General features: G+C 44.3%; 1 protein-coding gene across 3 annotated transcripts in view; it reads left to right on the top strand.

Moving 5' to 3' along the window:
* The window catches only part of GXYLT2 (glucoside xylosyltransferase 2), an 89,715-nt gene that overhangs the window by 55,315 nt on the left and 14,136 nt on the right, over positions 1 to 20,264 (top strand). The window contains exons 4-5 of one of the 3 annotated variants that reach the window (XM_054479575.2): positions 11,374 to 11,625; positions 13,499 to 13,622. In XM_054479575.2, the coding sequence (XP_054335550.1) occupies positions 11,374 to 11,625; positions 13,499 to 13,622 (376 nt within the window). The remainder of the gene's footprint in view (positions 1 to 11,373; positions 11,626 to 13,498; positions 13,623 to 20,264) is intronic. The other 2 variants (XM_054479576.2, XM_054479578.2) reach the window with 2 other exon arrangements.

Below are 20,264 nucleotides of genomic sequence, written 5' to 3'. Positions count from 1 at the left end.
TTATGATACATAGAAATCACATAAAATGTACCATTTTAACCATATCTAACCATATCTAAGTGTCCAGTTCTGTGGCATTAAGGACAGACACACTGTTGTGCTACAATGTTTGCATCTTCCCGAACTGAAAGTAGTGTCTGTATTGCTTGCACCTTTCCATTGAGAGCATCATTTTGTTTTTTTTAGAGGTGGAGTCTTGCTATGTTGCCCAGGCTAGTCTCAAACTCCTGGGCTCAAGCTGTCCTCCCATTTTGGCCTTCCAAAGTGCTGGGATTACAGGCGTGAGCCACCATGCCTGGCTGGGAGCATCATTTCTTTAGTTATAATTTGATTTTTTATACATCAAGACTGACTTTCTGATTCTGTGTAGATTAATGGTTGATATTTTCATTATATTCAAGTCTTTTTTGTTTGTTTGTTTAAAGACAGGGTCTCTTTCTGTCACCCAGGCTGGAGTGCAGTAGTGTGATCATAGTTCACTGCAGCCTCGACCTCCTGGGTTCAAGCAATCCTCCTGCCTCAGCCTCCCAAGTAGCTAGGACCACAGGCACATGTCACCACACCCGGCTCTTTTTTTTTTCTTTTTTCTTTTGAGGCTGTCTGGCTCTGTTGCCCAGGCTGGAGTGCAGTGACACAATCTCAATTCACTGCAACCTCCAACTCCCGGGTTCAAGTGATTCTCCTGCCTCAGCCTCCCGAGTAGCTGGGTTTACAGGCGTGTGCCACCATGCCCAGCTAATTTTTGCATTTTTAGTGGAGATGGGGTTTCACCATCTTGGCCAGGCTGGTCTTGAACTCCTGACCTCGAGTGATCCACCCACCTCAGCCTCCAAAAGTGCTGGGAGTACACCGCACCTGGCCCCAGCTGTTTGTTTTTTATGTATGTAGGTGATATCTTCTCTTGGCACAAAAAGAGTGTTTCTCTTTTTCTTCTGAAACTGTTCTTTGCTCTTCTCTGTTTCCACCTCCTGATTTAATCCGCTTTAATATTTCTTCTCTCTTTTGATTATCAGCAGGCTCATTTCCCAAAGGTTCCCTCTCTGAAATTCACTTCTGCTTGAATCTGAATGACAACTTTGTCTTTGCTTCTATTCTTTTCCTCCCCTAGCTCCCTTTCTAGCCCTTCAGTTTGTAGGGCATTTTCGAAATGCGTGAGAGGTAAGGAAGTGGAATGATGTGCGTAGCAACCTAGCTGTCTTGTCAACAGAGGCCTAGAGGGTGACGTCCCAGACATGCAAGCAAAAGCAGGATATTCCTGTGATTGGCAATGTGGTGGTTTTCCTTCATGAACTTGAGTTTTCTGCACTTCATTTGTTCACAGATCTTCTCATCACTCAGAACCTGTCCTTCTCTTCTACAATCAGCCTCGAAGCATATTTAAAATTATAGTGGTTATCCATCCTGGCTAACATGGTAAAACCCTGTCTCTACCAAAACTACAAAAAAAAAAAAATCAGCTGGGTGTGGTGGCAGGCGCCTGTAGTCCCAGCTACTCTGGAGGCTGAGGCAGGAGAATGGCGTGAACCCGGGAGGCGGAGCTTGCAGTGAGCTGAGATCACGCCACTGCACTCCAGCCTGGGCGACTGAGCAAGACTCCATCTCAAAAAATAAAAAAATAAAAATACAATAAAATAAAATAAAATTATAGTGGTTCTGAGCAAGCTCAACAGTTGAATTCCTTAGCTTGTGTAAATATTTATTGGATGCCTAGCATATATTATGTCAGGCATGGGCCAGGCACACAGACTTTACATGTTACCTAGATACGGAAGGTCCCAGCCCTCAAGGGGTTTCTATTCTAGTTAGAGGAGGCAAGCAACAAATGAGAAAATAATTTAACCAAAGGCCATTGACTGTGAGACATGACGGAAGGAAGGAAGTCGGGTGGTAGGATGAAGAGAAAATGGTAGGAAGGAAGGGGGAGCCCTCTGGGAAAATCTTTCTAAGAAGGGATGAGTCAGACCTGAGTGTTCAAGAATAACGAGTGAAATGTTCTGCCTGGCATTTGGGAAGCATTTGGTGACACTTCACCAGCAGGTCTGGGAAGTTGCTTATCATGAACAGCAGGAGCTCCATGGGGCTTTACCTGCAGACTCAGGGAAAGAGGGCAGAATGCTCAGTGACTGCTAATTCACCTACATCAGCGGATATGATTGGGAAGCATTAATTTTCACACTAATCACAGTTTTAATACTACACTAATCACAGTTTTAATACTTTAGGCAATGATCAGAAACAAGAGTTCACAAACCTAGAAACTGACTAAAGCATCGGGGCAGTACATGTATTTCATAATCAATAAAGATGCCATTTCTTTTGACTGGGCATGGTGGCTCACACCTGTAATACCAGCACTTTTGGAGGCCAAGATGGGAGGGTTGTTTGAGCTCAGGAGTTTGAGATCAATCTGGGCAACATAGCGAGACCTTGTCTCTACAAAAAAAATTTAAAAATTAGCTAGGTGTGGTGATACGTGCCTGCGGTCCCAGCTAATCGAGAGGCTGAGATGGGAGGGTCACTTGAACCCAGAAAGTTGAGGCTGCAGTGAGCCATGATTGTGACACTGCACTCCAGCCTGGGTGACAGAGCAAGACCCTGTCTGGAAAAAAAAAAAAAAAGATGTCATTTTTAAGTGCATTTGAGGGTTTTATCATCTTCATGAACTTAGGAAATGAAGTGAGAGAGAAGACATCCCAGTCGTAGAGAAGACTAAGCCATTCCAGAAGGCGTATCTTAGTTCAGGCTGCAAAAACACAAGACCATAAGTCAGGTAGCTTATAAACAACAGCAATTTACTTCTCAGTTCCAGAGGCTGGGAAGTCTAAGATAAAGGCATCAAAAGATTGATTCAGCATCTGTCTGGTGAGGACCTGCCTCCTGATTCATAGATGGTGGCTTCTCACCGTGTCCTCCTGTGGTGGAAGGGGTGAGAGAGCTCTCCGAGGCCTCCTTTATAAGGATGCTAATCCTATTCGTGAGGGCTCCACCCTTATACCTTATCACCTTTTAGGACTCTACCTCTTAATACCATCACCTTGTGGGTTAGGATTTTAACATATGAACTTGGGGGAAACATAAACATTTAGTCCATGATAAGATGATTCCTTTGTTAAATTAGAAATTTATAGCTTTAATTTTGTTTTTATTTGTTTAAGAGACAGTTCTCCATCTGTTGCCTAGGCCTCTGTGCAGTCGTGTGATCACAGCTCACTTCAGCCTCCCAAGTAGCTAGGACTACAGGTGCACACTACCACACCCAGCTACTTTATTATTATTATTACTATTATTAATATTATTGCAGAGATGATGCCTTGCTACATGGCCCAGGCTGTTTTCAAACTCCTGGCCTCAGTGATCCTCCCATCTCCTTCTCCCAAAGTGCCCGGTGAGCTACCACACCTGGCCTATTGTTTCGATTTTGTGTTTTCTTTCTGACAGAGGAGACTTAAATATTTGTTTCTATCTAAGAAAAGACAAAGATAGAAACAAATATTTAAGAGTATCTCAGATAGAGAAGACCCTGGCTGTAAACGGGGAGAGAATTAGGAGCTCATTGGCTTTCTATTAGGATTATTTAGCTCCCTATCCACTGCTGACTTTGACAGTAATAGAGCAATAATGAAAGGTGTAAGGCCCTGGAGCCAAAAAAAACCAAAAAACAAACAAACAAAAAAAATGGATTGTGCTACACAGTGGAGGAACACTGGTGACAGCCGACTAAGTTGGAGAGGTAGACGGAGTGTGTATATCCTATGGAGCCTTTCATAGACTGTGGTACAGGTGTGACTATTTGAAATGCAGTGAAGGCCGGGCAGGTGGTTCACGCCTGTAATCCCAGCACTTTGGGAGGTGGAGATGGGTGGATCACTTGAGGTCGAGAGTTCTAGACCAGCCTAGCCAACATGGTGAAACTTCACCTCTACTAAAAATGCAAAAAAGTAGCCAAGCGTGGTGGTGGGCACCTGTGTGCCCAGCTACTCAGGAAGCTGAGGCAGGAGAATCACTTGAACCCAGGAGGCGGAGGTTGCAGTGAGCCAAGGTCACACCATCGCACTTCCAGCCTGGGCAACGGGAGCAAAACTCCGTCTCTAAAAAAAAAGAAGGAAATGCAGTGAAAGGCCTTGGAGGGGTTTGAGGATGAAAGTAGGATGATCTATTGTAGGTTTTTGTTTTTGTTTCAAAGCCCTCTGGATGTTGCATAACGATATAAGGATCAACCCATCAGGAAGGCGTAACCATCTCAAATGAGTGTACACCTCATAACAAAGCTTCCAGTTCCACGAAGCAAAAACATTCCTAGACAAATAGAGAAAAAGATAAATTCACAGAGTTGGAGATTCCAGCATTCCTCCTTTAATAACTAACTATCATTAATGGGAAAATGAATAATGATTCTCTAAATATACCTGTTGATATAAATGAATTTGCAGTAACTCCACATTTCTCCATCCCTTTTTCTTTGTGTCTGGATGTAAAGCTCCATGGAGCTCGTGAAAACCAGTGAGGATATAGAAGACCTTGACAACACTATCAACCAAGTGACCTCATCAACAGCTATAGCATTTATAGACTACTACACCCAGCAACTGCAGCATAAACATTTTTTTATCAAATGTACAGGGAACATTCACCAAGATAGGCCATATCCTGGGCCATAAAACAAGTCTCAGTCAATTCGAAAAGATGGCAATCCTGCAGTGTGCTCCCTGACTACAAGGGAGTTAACTTGGAAGTGGATAACAAAAAGATATCTGGAAAATTCCAAATATTTGGAAGTTAAACAAGACACTTGTACATAACTGATGGGTTGAAGAACAAGTCACAATGGAAATTAAAAATCCCGGGCCAGGCGCAGTGGCTCACGCCTGTAATCCCAGCACTTTGGGAGGCCGAGGTGGGTAGATCACAAGGTCAGGAGATCGAGACCATCCTGGCCAACATGGTGACACTCCGTCTCTACTGAAAATACAAAAATTAGCTGGGCATGGTGGTAGGCGCCTGTAATCCCAGCTGCTTGGGAGGCTGAGGCAGGAGAATCGCTTGAACCCGGGAGGCAGAGGTTGCAGTGAGCCAAGATCACGCCACTGCACTCCAGCCTGGCGACAGAGCAAGATTCTGTCAAAAAAAAAAAAAAATCCCTTTGACTGCTCTGTGAGGAGTGGATTGGAGGGGGCAAGTGCAGACACAGGGAGCCCAGGGAACAGAACTTTACAGAATTCTAGGAGAACTGTCATGGTGCCTTGGACTTCAGGTGAGGAAGCAGAGAAGGAGAGAAATGGACAGACTCAGACATTTTGGAGGTAGAGCCTATGTGACTTGCTGAGGATTGAATGCGGGCAGTATGGGTAGGCGTGGAAGCAGGGATGACCTAGAGGTGTCTGGGTCAAGTCGTTGAACATATCTCCCTGTTGCTCTCAGGATTAAGTCCAAATTTGTCAACACAGTTCCTGATCGGGCACCTGCCCACTTGGACAGCCTGATCTCTCACCCCTCCTCCCACTGTAAACTCCAGCCCCGGAGCAACTGGCAGTCCTCCCTTTGCCATGCCCTCTGTTTTCACATGCTCTTCCATGTTTGCCCTGCTCTCCATTTATTTATCTCTTAGCTTAGATGTCACTTCTGCTGGGAAGCTTTCCTTACTTTTCCTCCAGCCTGGCTTAGGGGCTCTGCTTTGTGCTTCTGTGCTAACCTTCTCATCATCACCTTGCTTTGCCCCTTTTCTGTCTCCCCCATTAAAGCTCCTGTGAACAGGGAATATGTGTCATTCTTTCTTTCTTTTTCTTTTTTTTTTTTTTTTTTGAGATGGAGTCTTGCTCCATCACCAGGCTGGAGTGCCATGGGGTGATCTCGGCTGACTGCAACCTCCGCCTCCTGGGTTCAAGCGATTCTCCTGCCTCAGCCTCCAGAGTAGCTGAGACCACAGGCACGCGACACCATGCCCAGCCAACTTTTTTTGTATTTTTGTATTTTTAGTAGAGATGGGGTCTCACCACGTTGGCCAGGATGGTCTTGATGTCTTGACCTCGTGATCCGCCCACCTTAGCCCCCCAAAGTGCTGGGACTACAGGCGTGAGCCGCAGTGCCCGGGCTCATTCTTTCATTACTACTAGCATAGCCAGTTGCTGGTTACCTGGGCTGTCAGTCAGGAAACCTAGCCCTCATGAGAGTGGGATGAGAATAAGATCACATAGTATTTATTGAGTCCTTGCTGTGTGTGTGCCAGGGGCTTCACACACGATCTCATTTAATCATCCTGGCAGCATTATGAAATGGATTATCAATCCCATTTACAGGAAGAGGAAACTGAGACTTAGATGGCTTAAGCAGCCAGGCATGGTGGCTTATGCCTGTAATCCCAGCCCTTTGGGAGGCTAAGGCAGGAGGATAACTTGAGCCCAGGAGTTCAAGACCAACCTGGCAACAAACCAAGAGCTTGTCTCTACAAAAAAACAAAAAAATTAGCGGCTGGGCACCGTGGCTTACACCTGTAATCCCAGGACTTGGGAAGGCTGAGGCGGGCGGATCACTTGAGGTCAGGAGTTCGAGACCAGCCTGGCCAACATGGTGAAACCTCGTCTCTAATAAAAATACAAAAATTAGCCAGGTATGATGGCACACACCTGTAATCCCAGCTACTCCAGAGGTTGAGGCAGGAGAATCACTTGAACCCAGGAGGCGGAGGTTGCAGTGAGCCGAGATCACGCCATTGCACTCCAGCCCAGGCGACAGTGTGAGACTTCATCTCAAAAAAAGAAAAGAGAATAAAAAATTAGCTGGCCGTGGTAACTCATGCCTGTGGTCCCAGCTACACAGGAGGCTGATATGAGAGGATCACTTGAGCCCAGGAGGTCAAGGCTCAGTGAGCTATGATTGCACCACTGCACTCCAACCTGGGTGACAGAGTGAAACCCTGTCTAAAAAAAAAGTGGGCCAAAAGAGCTTGTTCAAGATCACATAGTTAGTGGTGGAAATGGAATTTGAACGTAGGTAGTCAGATTTCAAACCTAAAACTTTTAAACGCCAAGTCATACTGTCAAATTCAGACTAGAATTACAACAAATTGAAAATGAATTTGAAGGTGCACTGGTGAGCCCCTGATCATCTTGCTGCCCGTGGCCAGGCTTTGGCTCACACTTGGTGCAGATGGCTGAGCAGGGTTCACTGGAGGTGGGTGCCCAGGTTAGGGTGGTGCATGGAGCAGGAGCAGGAAGATCCATTACATTATAGCCAGCAGCATCGGGTACAGAGTGCTATTGTGTGCTGCCTTTTAACCCCGCCCCTTACTCTAAAAAAACAAAGGCCTCATTGCTAGTGCTGGCTATTTTCCGTAAAGGAATTAGAATGGCTAATTTTATATCCTTTTGGTAAATATCCCACATTCCATTATAACATGGCCAACAATGATCCTCTTCAAATTAATACCAGCAGTAATTGCTGCAGAATTAGCCTCCAGAGATGCAATGTTATCAAAAAGTGATTTTTTTTTTTGGTCTTTTGTTTTTTCAGATAAAGAGTAAAAAGTCCTTATGTACTTATTTTCAGTCAAGGTACTGAGTGGATCATATTAGGAAGGTTCAAAAACTTCGTTGCACTGCTTGACTCTGACTACATGAAAGGCTTTTTGTGGTTGACACATGTTTTGAAGTGCTGTGAGCATTGATGCGAATGGTAACTAATTATACTTGACATTTTAAAAGCGAAAACACAGAGACTTCTTACAAAACTGCTATTTATTGTGTACTTACTATGTGCCAGCCACTGTACTGAGTACTTTATGGGTTTCATTTCACTGCATCCTTGTAACAACCTGGGTGGGTGGTAAACTGAGGAACTTGTCTGAAGTCACAAGGGTAGTACCTCAGGCTGCCAAGACTTGAACTCAGGAATACCAGACCCACGATTCTTAAGTGCTGTTTTCTCACATTTCTCTGAGATGTAACATTAGGGTTACTTTTGTGTGTTCCTTTGAAATATGATCTACATACCAAAATGAGCATGCTGAAACTTTAAATGCTTAGTTTAAGAAGCAGTCAATATACAGAATTCTTCCTAATTTTGAAATTAGAGTCTTCAAATTGTTTTTTTGTTTTGTTTTGTTTATTTTTTTGTTTTGTTTTGTTTGTTTTTGAGACAGAGTCTTACTCACTCTGTCTCCCAGGCTGCAGTGCAGTGGCACGATCTCGGCTCACTGTAACCTCTGCCTCCCGGGTTCAAGGGATTCTCCTGCCTCAGCCTCCTGAATAGCTGGAATTACAGGCATGTGACACCATGCCCAGCTTTTTTTTTTTTTTTTTTTTTTTTTTTTTTTTTTTTTTTAATACAGAGTCTCACTCTGTCACCCAGGCTGGAGTGCAGTGCCATCATTTCGGCTCACTGCAACCCTCACCTCCCGGGCTCAAGCAATTCTTGTACCTCAGCCTCTCGAGTATCTGGAATTACAGGCACGCACCACAACCCCCGGCTAATTTTTGTGTTTTTAGTAGAGACAGAGTTTCAGCATATTGGCCAGGCTGGTCTCAAACTCCTGACCTAAAGTGATCTGCCTGCCTCAGCCTCCCAGGCACCGTGCCTGGCTTAGAATCTTCAAATTCTTAAAATAGATGTTAAGATAATCTTCATTTATGAAATGGTAGATGATCAGTATTTTAATTTCATTTTATTGGTTTGTAACATCCATTCCTCTAGTAGATGAAGAACAAAAGATAAATCCTGTGGCTAATTCTGTGGGCTTCAGAATTACTCAAGTCTGAAATTCCTTTGATACTTGTATCATGTAGCACCCATGTTCATCAATTTTAAATATTGGGGATACCAATGGCATGTTATACTATTCTGCTTGGGCTGCCGTAACAAAATACAAGACTGGGTGGCTGAAACAACAGAAATTTATTTTCTCACGGTTCTGGAGGCTGCAAGTCTGAGATCAGGGTGTCAGCGTGGTCAGGTTGTGGTGATGGAGCCTCTTCCTGGCTTGCAAATGGCCACCTTCTCCCTCTGTCCTCACATGGCAGAGAGAGAGCACTCTCTGGTGTCTCTTCTTATAAGGGCACTGATCCCATCTTGAGGGCCCTATCCTTCTGACCTCAGCTAAACCCAATTATCTCCCAAAGGCCCCTTTCCAAAAGCCATCGCATTGTGGGTTAGGACTTCAACATATGAATGTTGGGGACACAGACATTCAGTCCCTAAGTGTTATGGTGTTGGGATGATGTTAGACCAAGGATCCAGGAAGATTCAAATCTTTCCTTGGTTAAGCTACCCCAAAGTTTGGGGAACAATGGCAAAACAAAGCAAATAATGCTACTACTAACTAAGGCTTTGAAGTCTCAAATCACCCAGCAAAGCTCTGGAAAGCTAAGCAGTTCGCACAGGAGAACTAATTTACCTAAGGTGGCTTGAATCATCCAGAGGTTAGCAAACCACAGCCTGTGAGGCAGGAGTGGCTTTTACATTTCAAGGGGTTGAAAAATCAAAAGAAGGATATTTTGTGATATCTGAAAATTATATGAAATTCAAACTTCCGTGTCCTGAAATAAACTTTTATTAGGACACACAGCCACTCTCATTATTATTATTATCATTATTATTATTATTTTGAGACAGAGTCTCTCTCTGTCACACAGGCTGGAGTGCAGTGGTGTGATCTTGGCTCACTGCAACCTCTGCCTCCCAGGTTCAAGCAATCCTCCCAACTTAGCTCCCTGAGTAGATGGGACTATAGACGCATGCCACCATGCCTGGCTAATTTTTCTATTTTTTGATAAAGATGGGGTTTCACCATTTGCCTAGGCTGGTCTTGAACTCCTGGGCTCAAGCTATCTGCCGGCCTCGGCCTCCCAAAGTGCTAGGATTGAAATTAGAATCTTCAAATTCTGTTGTTTTGAAGAAACTGCGCCCGGCCCACTCTCATTGTTTATCTGTTATCAATGGCTGCTTTCATGTTACAACAGCAGATTTGAGGAGTTGCAACAGAGCCTGAAATATTTACTATCTGGCCCTTTAGGGGAAAAAGGTTGCCACATACTGATATACAAACAAAGCTAGCCAATGACTTGCATTGCCTAATCCCAAGACCAAATCTTAGCTAAAAATACATTTTAGGCGGGTCACAGTGACTCACACCTGTGATCCCAGCACTTTGGGAGGCCAAGGTGGGAGGATCACTTGAGTCCAGAAGTTTAAGACCAGCCCAGACAACATAACAACACCTTGTCTCCACAAATAATTTAAAAAGCCAGGCGTGGTGGTGCGTAGCTGTGGTCCTAGCTACTCGGGAGGCTGAGGTGGGAGGACCACTTGAGTCCAGGAGATTGAGAGTGCAGTGAGCCAAGAGCATGCCACTGCACTGCAACCTGGACAACAGAGCAAGACCCTCATCTGTAAACTATATATTTTTTAAGTTTTTTATTTTGAAATGGAGTCTCACTCTGTTGCCAGGCTGGAGTGTAGTGGTGCTATCTTGGTTCACTGCTACCTCCGCCCCCCCCGGATTCAAGCGATTCTTCTGCCTCCGCCTCCTGAGTATGTGGGACTACAGGCATACACCACCATGCCCAGCTAATTTTTGTATTTTTAGTAGAGACGGGGTTTCACCACGTTGGCCAGGATGGTCTTAATCTCTTGACCTCGTGATCCGCCTGCCTTGGCCTCCCAAAGTGCTGGAATTACAGGCATGAGCCACTGCTCCCGGCCTGTGTGTGTGTGTGTGTGTGTGTGTGTGTGTATTTATATTTATATATATTTATATATTTATATATATTTTAAAAGGTGCAGGGCCCCCCATTAACACTAGAAGAAATGGATCCAGAGACAGAGAGTATTTACCCCCAAGACTTGGTATGAGCTGCTTTAGAGATTGTCCACTTCAGGTTGCAATGAGCCAAGATCAGGCCACTGCACTCCAGCCTGGGCGACAGAGTGAGACTCCATCTCAAAAATAAGTAAATAAATGAGTAGAGATTGTCCACGTCAAGTTTTCTAATGCCACACTGGATGTTCCAAGGAAAACCTAAGAGAGAAAAACAAGTGGCCTTATTGGAAGATGGAAGAAGTGAGAGCCACAGTAATTTGCTGATGTTTTTATTTTTTTGTAAGTTCAACCCCTATCAAATATAGTCCAGAGTCCCAGAATTGGGCTAATCCAGACCAAGATTTATCTTCTTGTAAGTCTCTACTCTTGATCGACACTCATTCCTCAAGTCAAAGGAGAAGGAAGGAATGGAAGCTAAGAGTGGTACCTTTCCAGAATTGAATACAAATCAACAAAAGTTGGTAGCGTTATTTACCTATCAGGCTACTTCCTTTGTTTCTGACCTGTTTTTGTTTTGTTTTCTTCCCTCCTCTCCCCTTTACGCCCACTCCTCACACACAAAGGTGATTTTAAAGGATGTGGACTCACTTCTCTACGTGGACACCGATGTTCTCTTTCTGAGACCTGTCGATGACATCTGGAAGCTTCTGAGGCTGTTTAATTCCACCCAGCTTGCAGCCATGGCCCCTGAGCACGAAATCCCCAAGATTGGCTGGTACAGCCGCTTTGCTAGGCATCCTTTCTATGGCTCTGCAGGAGTTAATTCAGGAGTCATGTTAATGAATTTAACTCGGATAAGAAGTACCCAGTTCAAGGTAAACGAGTGCTTTAAAATTCCTTGTTTAAAGACTGGGAGTTGGTCTTGTCAACAGTGGTATTCCCAGAGTGTCAATATGCTGATTTTGGAAATTGGGTGGCCTATAGGTGAGGATAAAAGGAACCAGAGAAAAGTATTTAGAAAATTATAGAATATTTGTTTATTGAGGAAAAGCTCAGATGGCAATGGAATTTAAAGCTTCAGCAAAGTTACCATTCAGGAATACTATGTTGCATTTCTGAATTCCATAACGTTTGAACTCTTCATACCCAATGCTTCAAAGACTATGTAAAATTTCTTCAAATTACCCTAGGGATATATTTATATAAGTCCATGACGATATTTGTGTAAGGATGTTCATGATCTCATCTTTTATCCTAGCAAAGACCTGGAAAGAACCTAAAAGAACATCACTAGAGAACTAGTCAAAAAAATTATCCTCCTGGCCAGGGGTGGTGGCTCACATTTGTAATCCCAGCACTTTGGAAGACCAAGGCAGGTGGATCACTTGAGGCCAGGAGTTTGAGACCAGCCTGACCAACATGGCGAAACCCCGTCTCTACTAAAAACACAAAAATTAGCCAGGAATGATGGCGCACACCTGTAGTCCCAGCTATTCAGGAGGCTAAGGCAGGAGAATCGTGTGAACCTGGACAGCAGAGGTTGCAGTGAGCCAAGATCACGCCACTGTACTCCAGCCTGGCGACAGAGACCGTGATTATTTGTATGCCTTAGAAATTTCCAGAAGAAGTAATGGGGCATGGTGGCACGTGCTGTAGTCTCAGCTACTTGGGAAGCTGAGATGGGAGGATTGCTTGAGCCCAGGAGGTCGAGGCTGCATTAAGCCACTGCACTTCACCCTAAACAACAGAGTGAGACCCTGTCTCTAAAAAAAGAAAGAAAGAAAGAAAAAGAAATGTCCAGAAGAATACCTAAGAGACCATTAATTGTTAATTGTGGATACTTCTGGGGAAAGTGGGAATAATGGGATATGGAAGAAGAATATTTTTACTTTTTTATTTTGTATTTTTGTGTGCTGTTTGAATAATTCAGTCTGTGAATATGTTACTTTTATTTTAAAAGTAAATCATTGTTTAAGACAAGGAAAGGTGTTTTTCCTTAAGATACCTGAACTCTGTTATCTGTATTTTGTTCCTTCACCTCACAGTGAGGAAATAAGCCTAAGAAAGATGTTCACCTAAGAAAGGTGGAGTAGAGAATCCTGAAGTAGAGACTGCTGTTCAGAAAGACTTTGCCTCTTTCTTAGGTGTGGTGACTCACGCCTGTAATCCCAGCACTTTGGGAGGGAAATGGGTCACTTGAAGTCAGGAGTTTGACAACAGCCTGGCCAACAGGGGGAAACCCCATCTCTACTAAAAATACAAAAAGTTAGCCGGGCATGATGGCGTGCACCCGTAGTCTCAGCTACTTGGGAGGCTGAGGCACGAGACTCGCTTGAACCCGGGAGGTGGAGGTTGCAGTAAGCCAAGATCGAGCCACTGCACTCCAGCCTGGGCGACAGAGCAAGACTCTGTCTCAAAACCAAAACACAAACACAAGAAGGAAGGGAGGGAGGGAGGGAGGGAGGGAAGAGAAGAAAGGAAGGGGTTCAATTCCAGGCATGGTTTTCTGAGTAGAAACTATAGGTTCAACTGTCAGTCCCTGGTCCATCTAGTATCCTTGTGTACAGCTGACAAAAGCGATGCAATAGCCCAAATTTTGCTTTGTTCTGTGACCTGAGAATAGCAGGACCCCTCCTGTATTTGTTTCCGTCCTCTGAAGGGAAGAAAACCAGTCCCTTTACATTGTTTCTCAGTGAACAAAATGTATTTGCTTTGCTTCAGCTGTTCTGATGGTTTTCTTTTTTCCAGAACAGCATGATTCCAACAGGCCTGGCTTGGGAGGACATGTTGTACCCTCTGTACCAGAAGTACAAGAATGCCATCACGTGGGGAGACCAGGATTTATTAAATATTATTTTTTATTTCAATCCAGGTAGGTTATCTTTGGAGAATGCCGTTTGTGTAGGAGTACACTCAGCACACCCCACGGAGCACATTCCATGCCCGGGTTGCTATTGACTAGGCTTGAATTGTGCACAGAGGAGCCTGTGTTCCCCAGCGAAGTTTGCCCTTTCATCCGCCCCCCTGGGTATCTGATGGAGGCGGGGCCTTGCACTACTGACACAAAAGGCCAAATGTTGAAACTTCCAACAGTGGACTCATTTTTAGAGGGTATCTTTTAGATTTTGCTATACCATTCATCTAAGAAGTGCAGTTAAAATTGATGTGAGGCACGAAACTAAATGGAAATATTATAATCTAGGCAGGAGACTGTAGCCTGAACAATTGCTGGATTGAAGGGAATTGATTCTCAGGGTCCTTGGAGTTAAGGAACATATTCAGGGTCAAAACATCCTAGAAAAAGAACTCAGATCCCCAAATCCCTTTTGCTTTTCATCTGGGGCAAAAGAAATTCTTCTTATATTGTTAGGTGGATGATTTGGTGGGGTAGAGGGAAAAAGGGAGATGAAAATTTCTGGTCTGTGTGTTTATAGTAACTCGTAAAGCTAACAAAATTCTTTTTTCCTCTTCCTTGTTAAAACTTTATTGTTATTAAAAATTAAAACTCCCAGGCACGGTGGCCCACACCTGTAATCCCAGCACTTTGCGAGGCCGAGGTGGGCGGATCACTTGAGGTCGAGAGTTTGAGACCAGCCTACCCAATATGGTGAAACCCCGTCTCTACTAAAAATACAAAAAAATTAGCTGGATGTGGTGGTAGGCGCCTGTAATCCCAGCTACTGGGAGGCTGAGGCAGGAGAATCACTTGAACCCCGGAGGTGGAGGTTGCAGTGAGCCAAGATTGCTCCACTGCACTCCAGCCTGGTCAACAGAGCGAGACTCCATCTTAAAAAATAAAAAAAAAAAAAATTAATAAAAATTAAAACTATGTTTTCTTCTTGAGAGAGATCTTTGGGCAAAAAAAGCAATCCTTACCCTACCCTTTTCAGGCCTTTCCTTTTGATTTAAAAATCCTGAAGTAGAGACTGCTGTTCAGAAAGACTTTGCCTGTGTTTGTTTGTATGTCACCCTTTTGTACCTTTTTAAAAAAAATTCTGGAATAAAACTCAATTTCATATGTCTTTGGATCAAAAAGGATCAAATCCTCGAAAAGAAAAAAAAGCAGGTTGATACAGAGTTTCTTGGAAAGATTCCCAATACTAATTTAGTAGAGGAAAGGGGAATGTCTTAGCTGTTCACTTGTGGCTTTTTTTTTTTTTTTTTTTTTTTTTGGGAGACAGAGTCTGACTCTGTCGCCCAGGCTGGAGTGCAGTGGCACGATCTCAGCTCACTGCAATCTCTGCCCCCCAGGTTCAAGCAATTCTCCTATCTCAGCCTCCCAAGTAGCTGGGACTACAGGCATGCACCATCACCCCTAGCTAATTTTTGTACTTTTAGTAGAGACAGGGTTTCGCCATGTTGGCCAGGCTGGTCTCGAACTCCTGACCTCAGGTGATCCACCCTCCTCGGCCTCCTAAAATGTTGGGATTACAGGCATGAGCCGCCATGACCGGTTTTGTGTTTGTTTGTTTGTTTTGAGACAGAGTCTCGCTCTGTCACCCAGGCTGGAGTGTGGTGGCACGATCTTGGCTCACTGCAACCTCTGCCTCCTGGGTTCAAGCAATTCTTCTGCCTCAGCCTCCCGAGTAGCTGGGATTACAGGCACCTGCCAACACACCCAGCTAATTTTTGTAATTTTTGTATTACAGGCATCCGCCACCATGCCCGGGTAATTTTTTGATCCCCCTGGTGGATCACTTGAGGGATTACAGGCGTGAGCCACCACACCCGGCCCTTTTCTTTAAATACTGCATTTTCCTCTTTGTCGTGTGGCCGAAATGATCTAATGTAAGTCTTCCTGTCAATGTTCCCAAACTGAGGAATCCAAAAGATTCACACAGTTGCCTCCCCAGTTCCTCTTAGCCTGTTGCTGATTATTTGAGGATGTGATTAGTGAGTAAATAAATAATACCCGAAGGCAGACGTAAGCAGCTTTGCAATTAAACAGGAGTCCCTTGTCTTTAATTGGGGCTGAAACCAGAGGAGTTTAATTGCTTCTTCACTCTCCATCTGAGATCCATTGAGTAAAACAGGATATTGGAAAATAATCGTGACGTTGTTCTAAATCCTGGTTCTGCACAGTATCAAGTAAATAACCAAGTTTTCTGGTTTTAGATGAGTGATTGTTAGGTTAACTCCCTGATTGTTCTTCATACAGCCTGCATTTGATCTTCCTATTTCATACTTTACCCAAGTACTTGATTAAACATGGGATCTTTGAACTGAGATCCAGCAATATCCATCACATTGTAAGGTTTCTGTTCATGTATATTGATTGCAGAGTACTTTCCACAAACCAGAACAAACTGTATTTGAAAAAAAGATTTGTCACCTTTATCCCTGGAAAGGAGAGAGGGAGACAGTATTGGCCACGGCACAGCAGATAAACATGTTTATTGTTATGGTTCTTCAGGTTGCCATGGGTGAACCTATGCACATAAAACCTGTAGCACACATCAGGAATGTTGTCATTATTATAGTGTCTTGTATCTGATAACACCGCTTTTTAAAATGTGTTTAAAAGTCATTAGCTAGAAAGTGTTTTAAAACTCTTGCTATAATTAGATAGTAAATGCCTGTGGGTGCATAATTGCAGTGCTGGGTAATAGACTGACCTGAGATAGCTGAAACCCGTGGGGGTGTGCAGGACAGTTCACAGGACATTTCCTGGCAGGTGAGCCAAGGCAGCTTCATCAAGGGGTGGAAAACTGAGTTCACACCCTTAAAGGTGAGTCTGAGTCAAGAGCAGAGTTCTATGGAAGGGGTAAATCTGACAGGAACCAAAAGAGAATTCTATATAGGAAGATGTGTTTAGATGAATGCACTTAGGTTTCAGGGAACACAGCTCCACTCAGGCCAGCTAAGTGGGGGCAGATATTGTAAGAGGCCAGGGGCAGTCTCATGACCACACGAGTCAAGCCAGGCTTCATGAGAACTGGCCTTGGGAAGTTGCCAAGGACCAAAGTAGTTTCTTCATCTCTCAGAGGCCTCATGGTTTCTGTGATCTTTGCTTCTCTCCATGCCAGTCTGATTCTGTTCTGTCTCTCAGACCACATTCTCTGTTTGCCCATGGCCCAACCTGATTTTTAACCCCAAGCGAATACATCTTCACAAGTCCACAATCAATGATGATGGATCTCCTCTGTTTCCTAATTCTAATTCTTAGCCAAAAAAAAAGAGAGAGAGAGACTGGCCCAGCCCAGCTGCGACTGAATTCTCTTTAATTTGGCAGACCACCCTTGATCAGGCTCTAGAAGAGCAAAGTCATGTGGCATTTTCCTCTCTCAAACGTGACCACATAGGTCTGCTCCTTCTTCAAGGGCAATTTCTAGAAAACTGAGATGTGGGTAGGGAAGAAAATGAAACCAGCCAAGTATAAATGATAAGGCAGGGCATCAGGCTAGAGTAGAGGCAGAATTCTGCCTGACGGGAGACAGAAGAGCTGAAATGCCCATGGAGTACACGTAGATTGTGAGTTGAGTGTGTGATACTAGGGAAGCAGGAGGAGTTCATGGGAACCTCAAGGAGCAGGACTCACTCACATGGGACAAGTCTCTTCAATGGCTCCAGGAGGGCCTTATTCTCATCCTGCCTGGGGTCACTGGAGCCGTGCCCTTGAGTGTGCAACCACATTCTATATTCACCACACCAAAGCACCCAGCAACAGGCGGTTATGAGTGCTGCATTGTGGGGTTGACAAGCCCAGTTATTTCGTATTGGGACTGTTCTAGGAAACTGGTAACAAATCACTGTTTCAGGAGTCTGGGAAGTTCATGAGCCCTGATGTGAAACACAAGAGAAAAGGATAAAAATTGTATGGTCTGTGTGAGAAGGGGTTGTGTCAACTTTGTGTCTTTCACAGTGCAAGGCTCAGTGCTTTAAATGGAGTTGGTGTTCAGAAGTGTTGTTTGGTTGAATGAATGGAATTAAGAGAAGGGAGTGAAGGTGCAAAGTATTAATAAATGGAAGAGAAAGAGCCACAGCAAGGAAAATGAGAGAAAAGAGAAGTTTGGGAGAGAAAGGAGATAGAAAGCTGGAGAAAGGGAAAAGATGCATTTGGTGAAAGGAGGTATAAGTTGCATTTCATTCATTCATTCAGCCACTAGTTTTTTTGAGCACTATGTGCCAGCCACAGGGCTTGGTGCCAGGAATATGGCAACAGATGAGTTAAACAAAGTTGCTGGTTTCATGAAACCTACCTTTTGTTGGAGGAGGTAGAAGGTAGACTCCTAAAGAATAACTAGTTGTTCAAAATCACAAATTGTGATAAATGAGATAGATGGAGGAAACAAATGAGGGGTTGAGAGAGAGACCCTCAAGGCTGGAGAGAGAAGAGCTTCCTTAGATTGTGTGATCAGAAAAGTCTTCTCAAAAAAAGTAATTGCCTTTTTTGGAACAAGGAGCATTCTGAAATAAGGAAAAAGAGAATGCTGGGAAAGCTCAGTTCCAGGATGGGACATTAAGAAAAAAAAAACAAAAAAACTATTAACAGTGCAGTTGAACAGCCTCCATTCTATTGATACAGAGTATTAAGCGAGGCCGGGTGTGGGAGCTCATGCCTGTAATCCCAACACTTTAGGAGGCTGAGCAGGGAGTATTGCTTGAGGCCAGGAGTCCAAGACCAGCCTGGGCAATGTGGCAAGACCCCATCTCTACTAAAAAATAAAAATATATAAAAAATAAAAATAAAAATGTAGCAAGCCTGTATTACCATGAAGTTAAAATGATCAGGCATAAACTAGTTCATAGTCTTAGAGATCCTAAGAGTATGAAATAATTGGAAATATAAGGAGAGGAGTAGGCTGGGCACAGTGGCTGACACCTGTAATCCCAGCACTGGGAGGCTGAGGCGGGCAGATTACTTGAGATGAGGAGTTCGAGACCAGCCTGGCCAACATGGCGAAACCCTGTCTCTACTAAAAATACAAAACTCTGGCCGGGCACGGTAGCTGATGCCTGTAATACCAGCTCTTTAGGAGGCCAAGGTGGGCAGATCACCTGAGGTCGGGAGTTTTTTTTTTTTTTTTTTTTTTTTGAGACAGAGTCTCACCCTGTTGCCCAGGCTGGAGTGCAGTGGCATGATCTTGGCTCAATGCAACCTCCACATCCTGGGCTCAAGTGATTCTCCTGCCTCAGCCTCCTGAGTAGCTGGGATTACAGGTGCGTACCACCATGCCTGGCTAATTTTTTTTTTTTTTTTGAGACAGAGTTTCCCTGTTGTTGCCCAGGCTGGAGTGCAATGGCGTGATCTTGGCTCACCGCAACCTCTGCCTCCCAGGTCCAAGCAATTTTCCTGCCTCACCCTCCCGAGTAGCTGCGATTACAGTCATGTGCCACCACGCTCAGCTAATTTTTTTGTATTTTTAGTAGGGATGGGGTTTCTCCATGTTGGTCAGGCTGGTCTCGAACTCCCAACCTCAGGTGATCTACCCGCCTTGGCCTCCCAAAGTGCTGGGATTACAGGTGTGAGCCACCACACCCGGACAGATTTTTTAATTTTGTAGAGACGGGAGTCTCGCTGTGTTGCCCAGGCTGGTCTCGAACTCCTGAACTCAAGCAATCCCCCCACCTTGGCTTCCCAAAGTGCTGGGATTATAGGTGTGAGCCACCATGCCTGGCCTTGGCTTCTCTTTACTGCTGTTAAATTGAGGTGAAATGTTTTTCTAACTTACCACGATTATAGAGCTAGATGGGGGTGGAAGCCAGATTTGCACCTCTGTACTTCTGATTCCAGAGTCTTTGCTCTTTCTATTTGTTTTCTGCCTTGGAGTGCCCCTCACTGGGCTCAGTCCTCTAAGGAGGTTGCAAAGAGAGAAAAGGTTTCTCTCTTTTTTTTTTGAGACAGAGTCTTGCTTTGTCATTCCGGCTGGAGTGCAGTGGTGTGATCTCGGCTCACCACAACCTCCACCTCCCGGGTTCAAGCAATTCTCCTGCCTCAGCCTCCAGAGTAGCTGGGACTACAGGCACACGCCATCATGCCTGGCTAATTTTTGTATTTTTAGTAGAGGTGGGGTTTCACCATGTTGGCCAGGCTGGTCTCGAACTCCTGACCTCATGATCCGCCCACCTTGGCCTCCCAAAGTGCTGGGATTACAGGCGTGAGCCATTGCACCCAGCCGAGAAAAGGTTTCTTTTTGTAGTAGAGCCCTAAACTACTTGGAAAGAGGCAAAAAAACTCATCACTAATCTAAACTCCGTGAAGGCAGGGACTGGATTTTTCTCTTATTTGACCACAGTGCACACAGCAGACACTAAACAAATATTCATTGATTCAATCAATCAGTGTATTTACAAAAACAGACTCAAGCACAGTTTATTCAACTGGAAACTTTAGAAGGTGCTTAAACAAGACAATGTAAATGCTTGGGTGAGCATCATTAATGAGTGATGTGACCCATTGGGTGACAAAAGGAAGCAGTTGGGTGTGGCCAGGCACAGTTCAAAAGCACTTTTAGATATTTTCCTTTATTTAATCCTCACATCCAACCTCTGCATTAAATTGCAGAAAGGTCAG

The sequence above is a fragment of the Pongo pygmaeus genome, chromosome 2 (assembly GCF_028885625.2).
Source record: "Pongo pygmaeus isolate AG05252 chromosome 2, NHGRI_mPonPyg2-v2.0_pri, whole genome shotgun sequence".
Classification (NCBI taxonomy): Eukaryota; Metazoa; Chordata; class Mammalia; order Primates; family Hominidae; genus Pongo; species Pongo pygmaeus.
The sequence above is the reverse complement of the archived record's forward strand: the minus strand, read 5'-3'. Positions and strand labels throughout refer to the sequence as shown.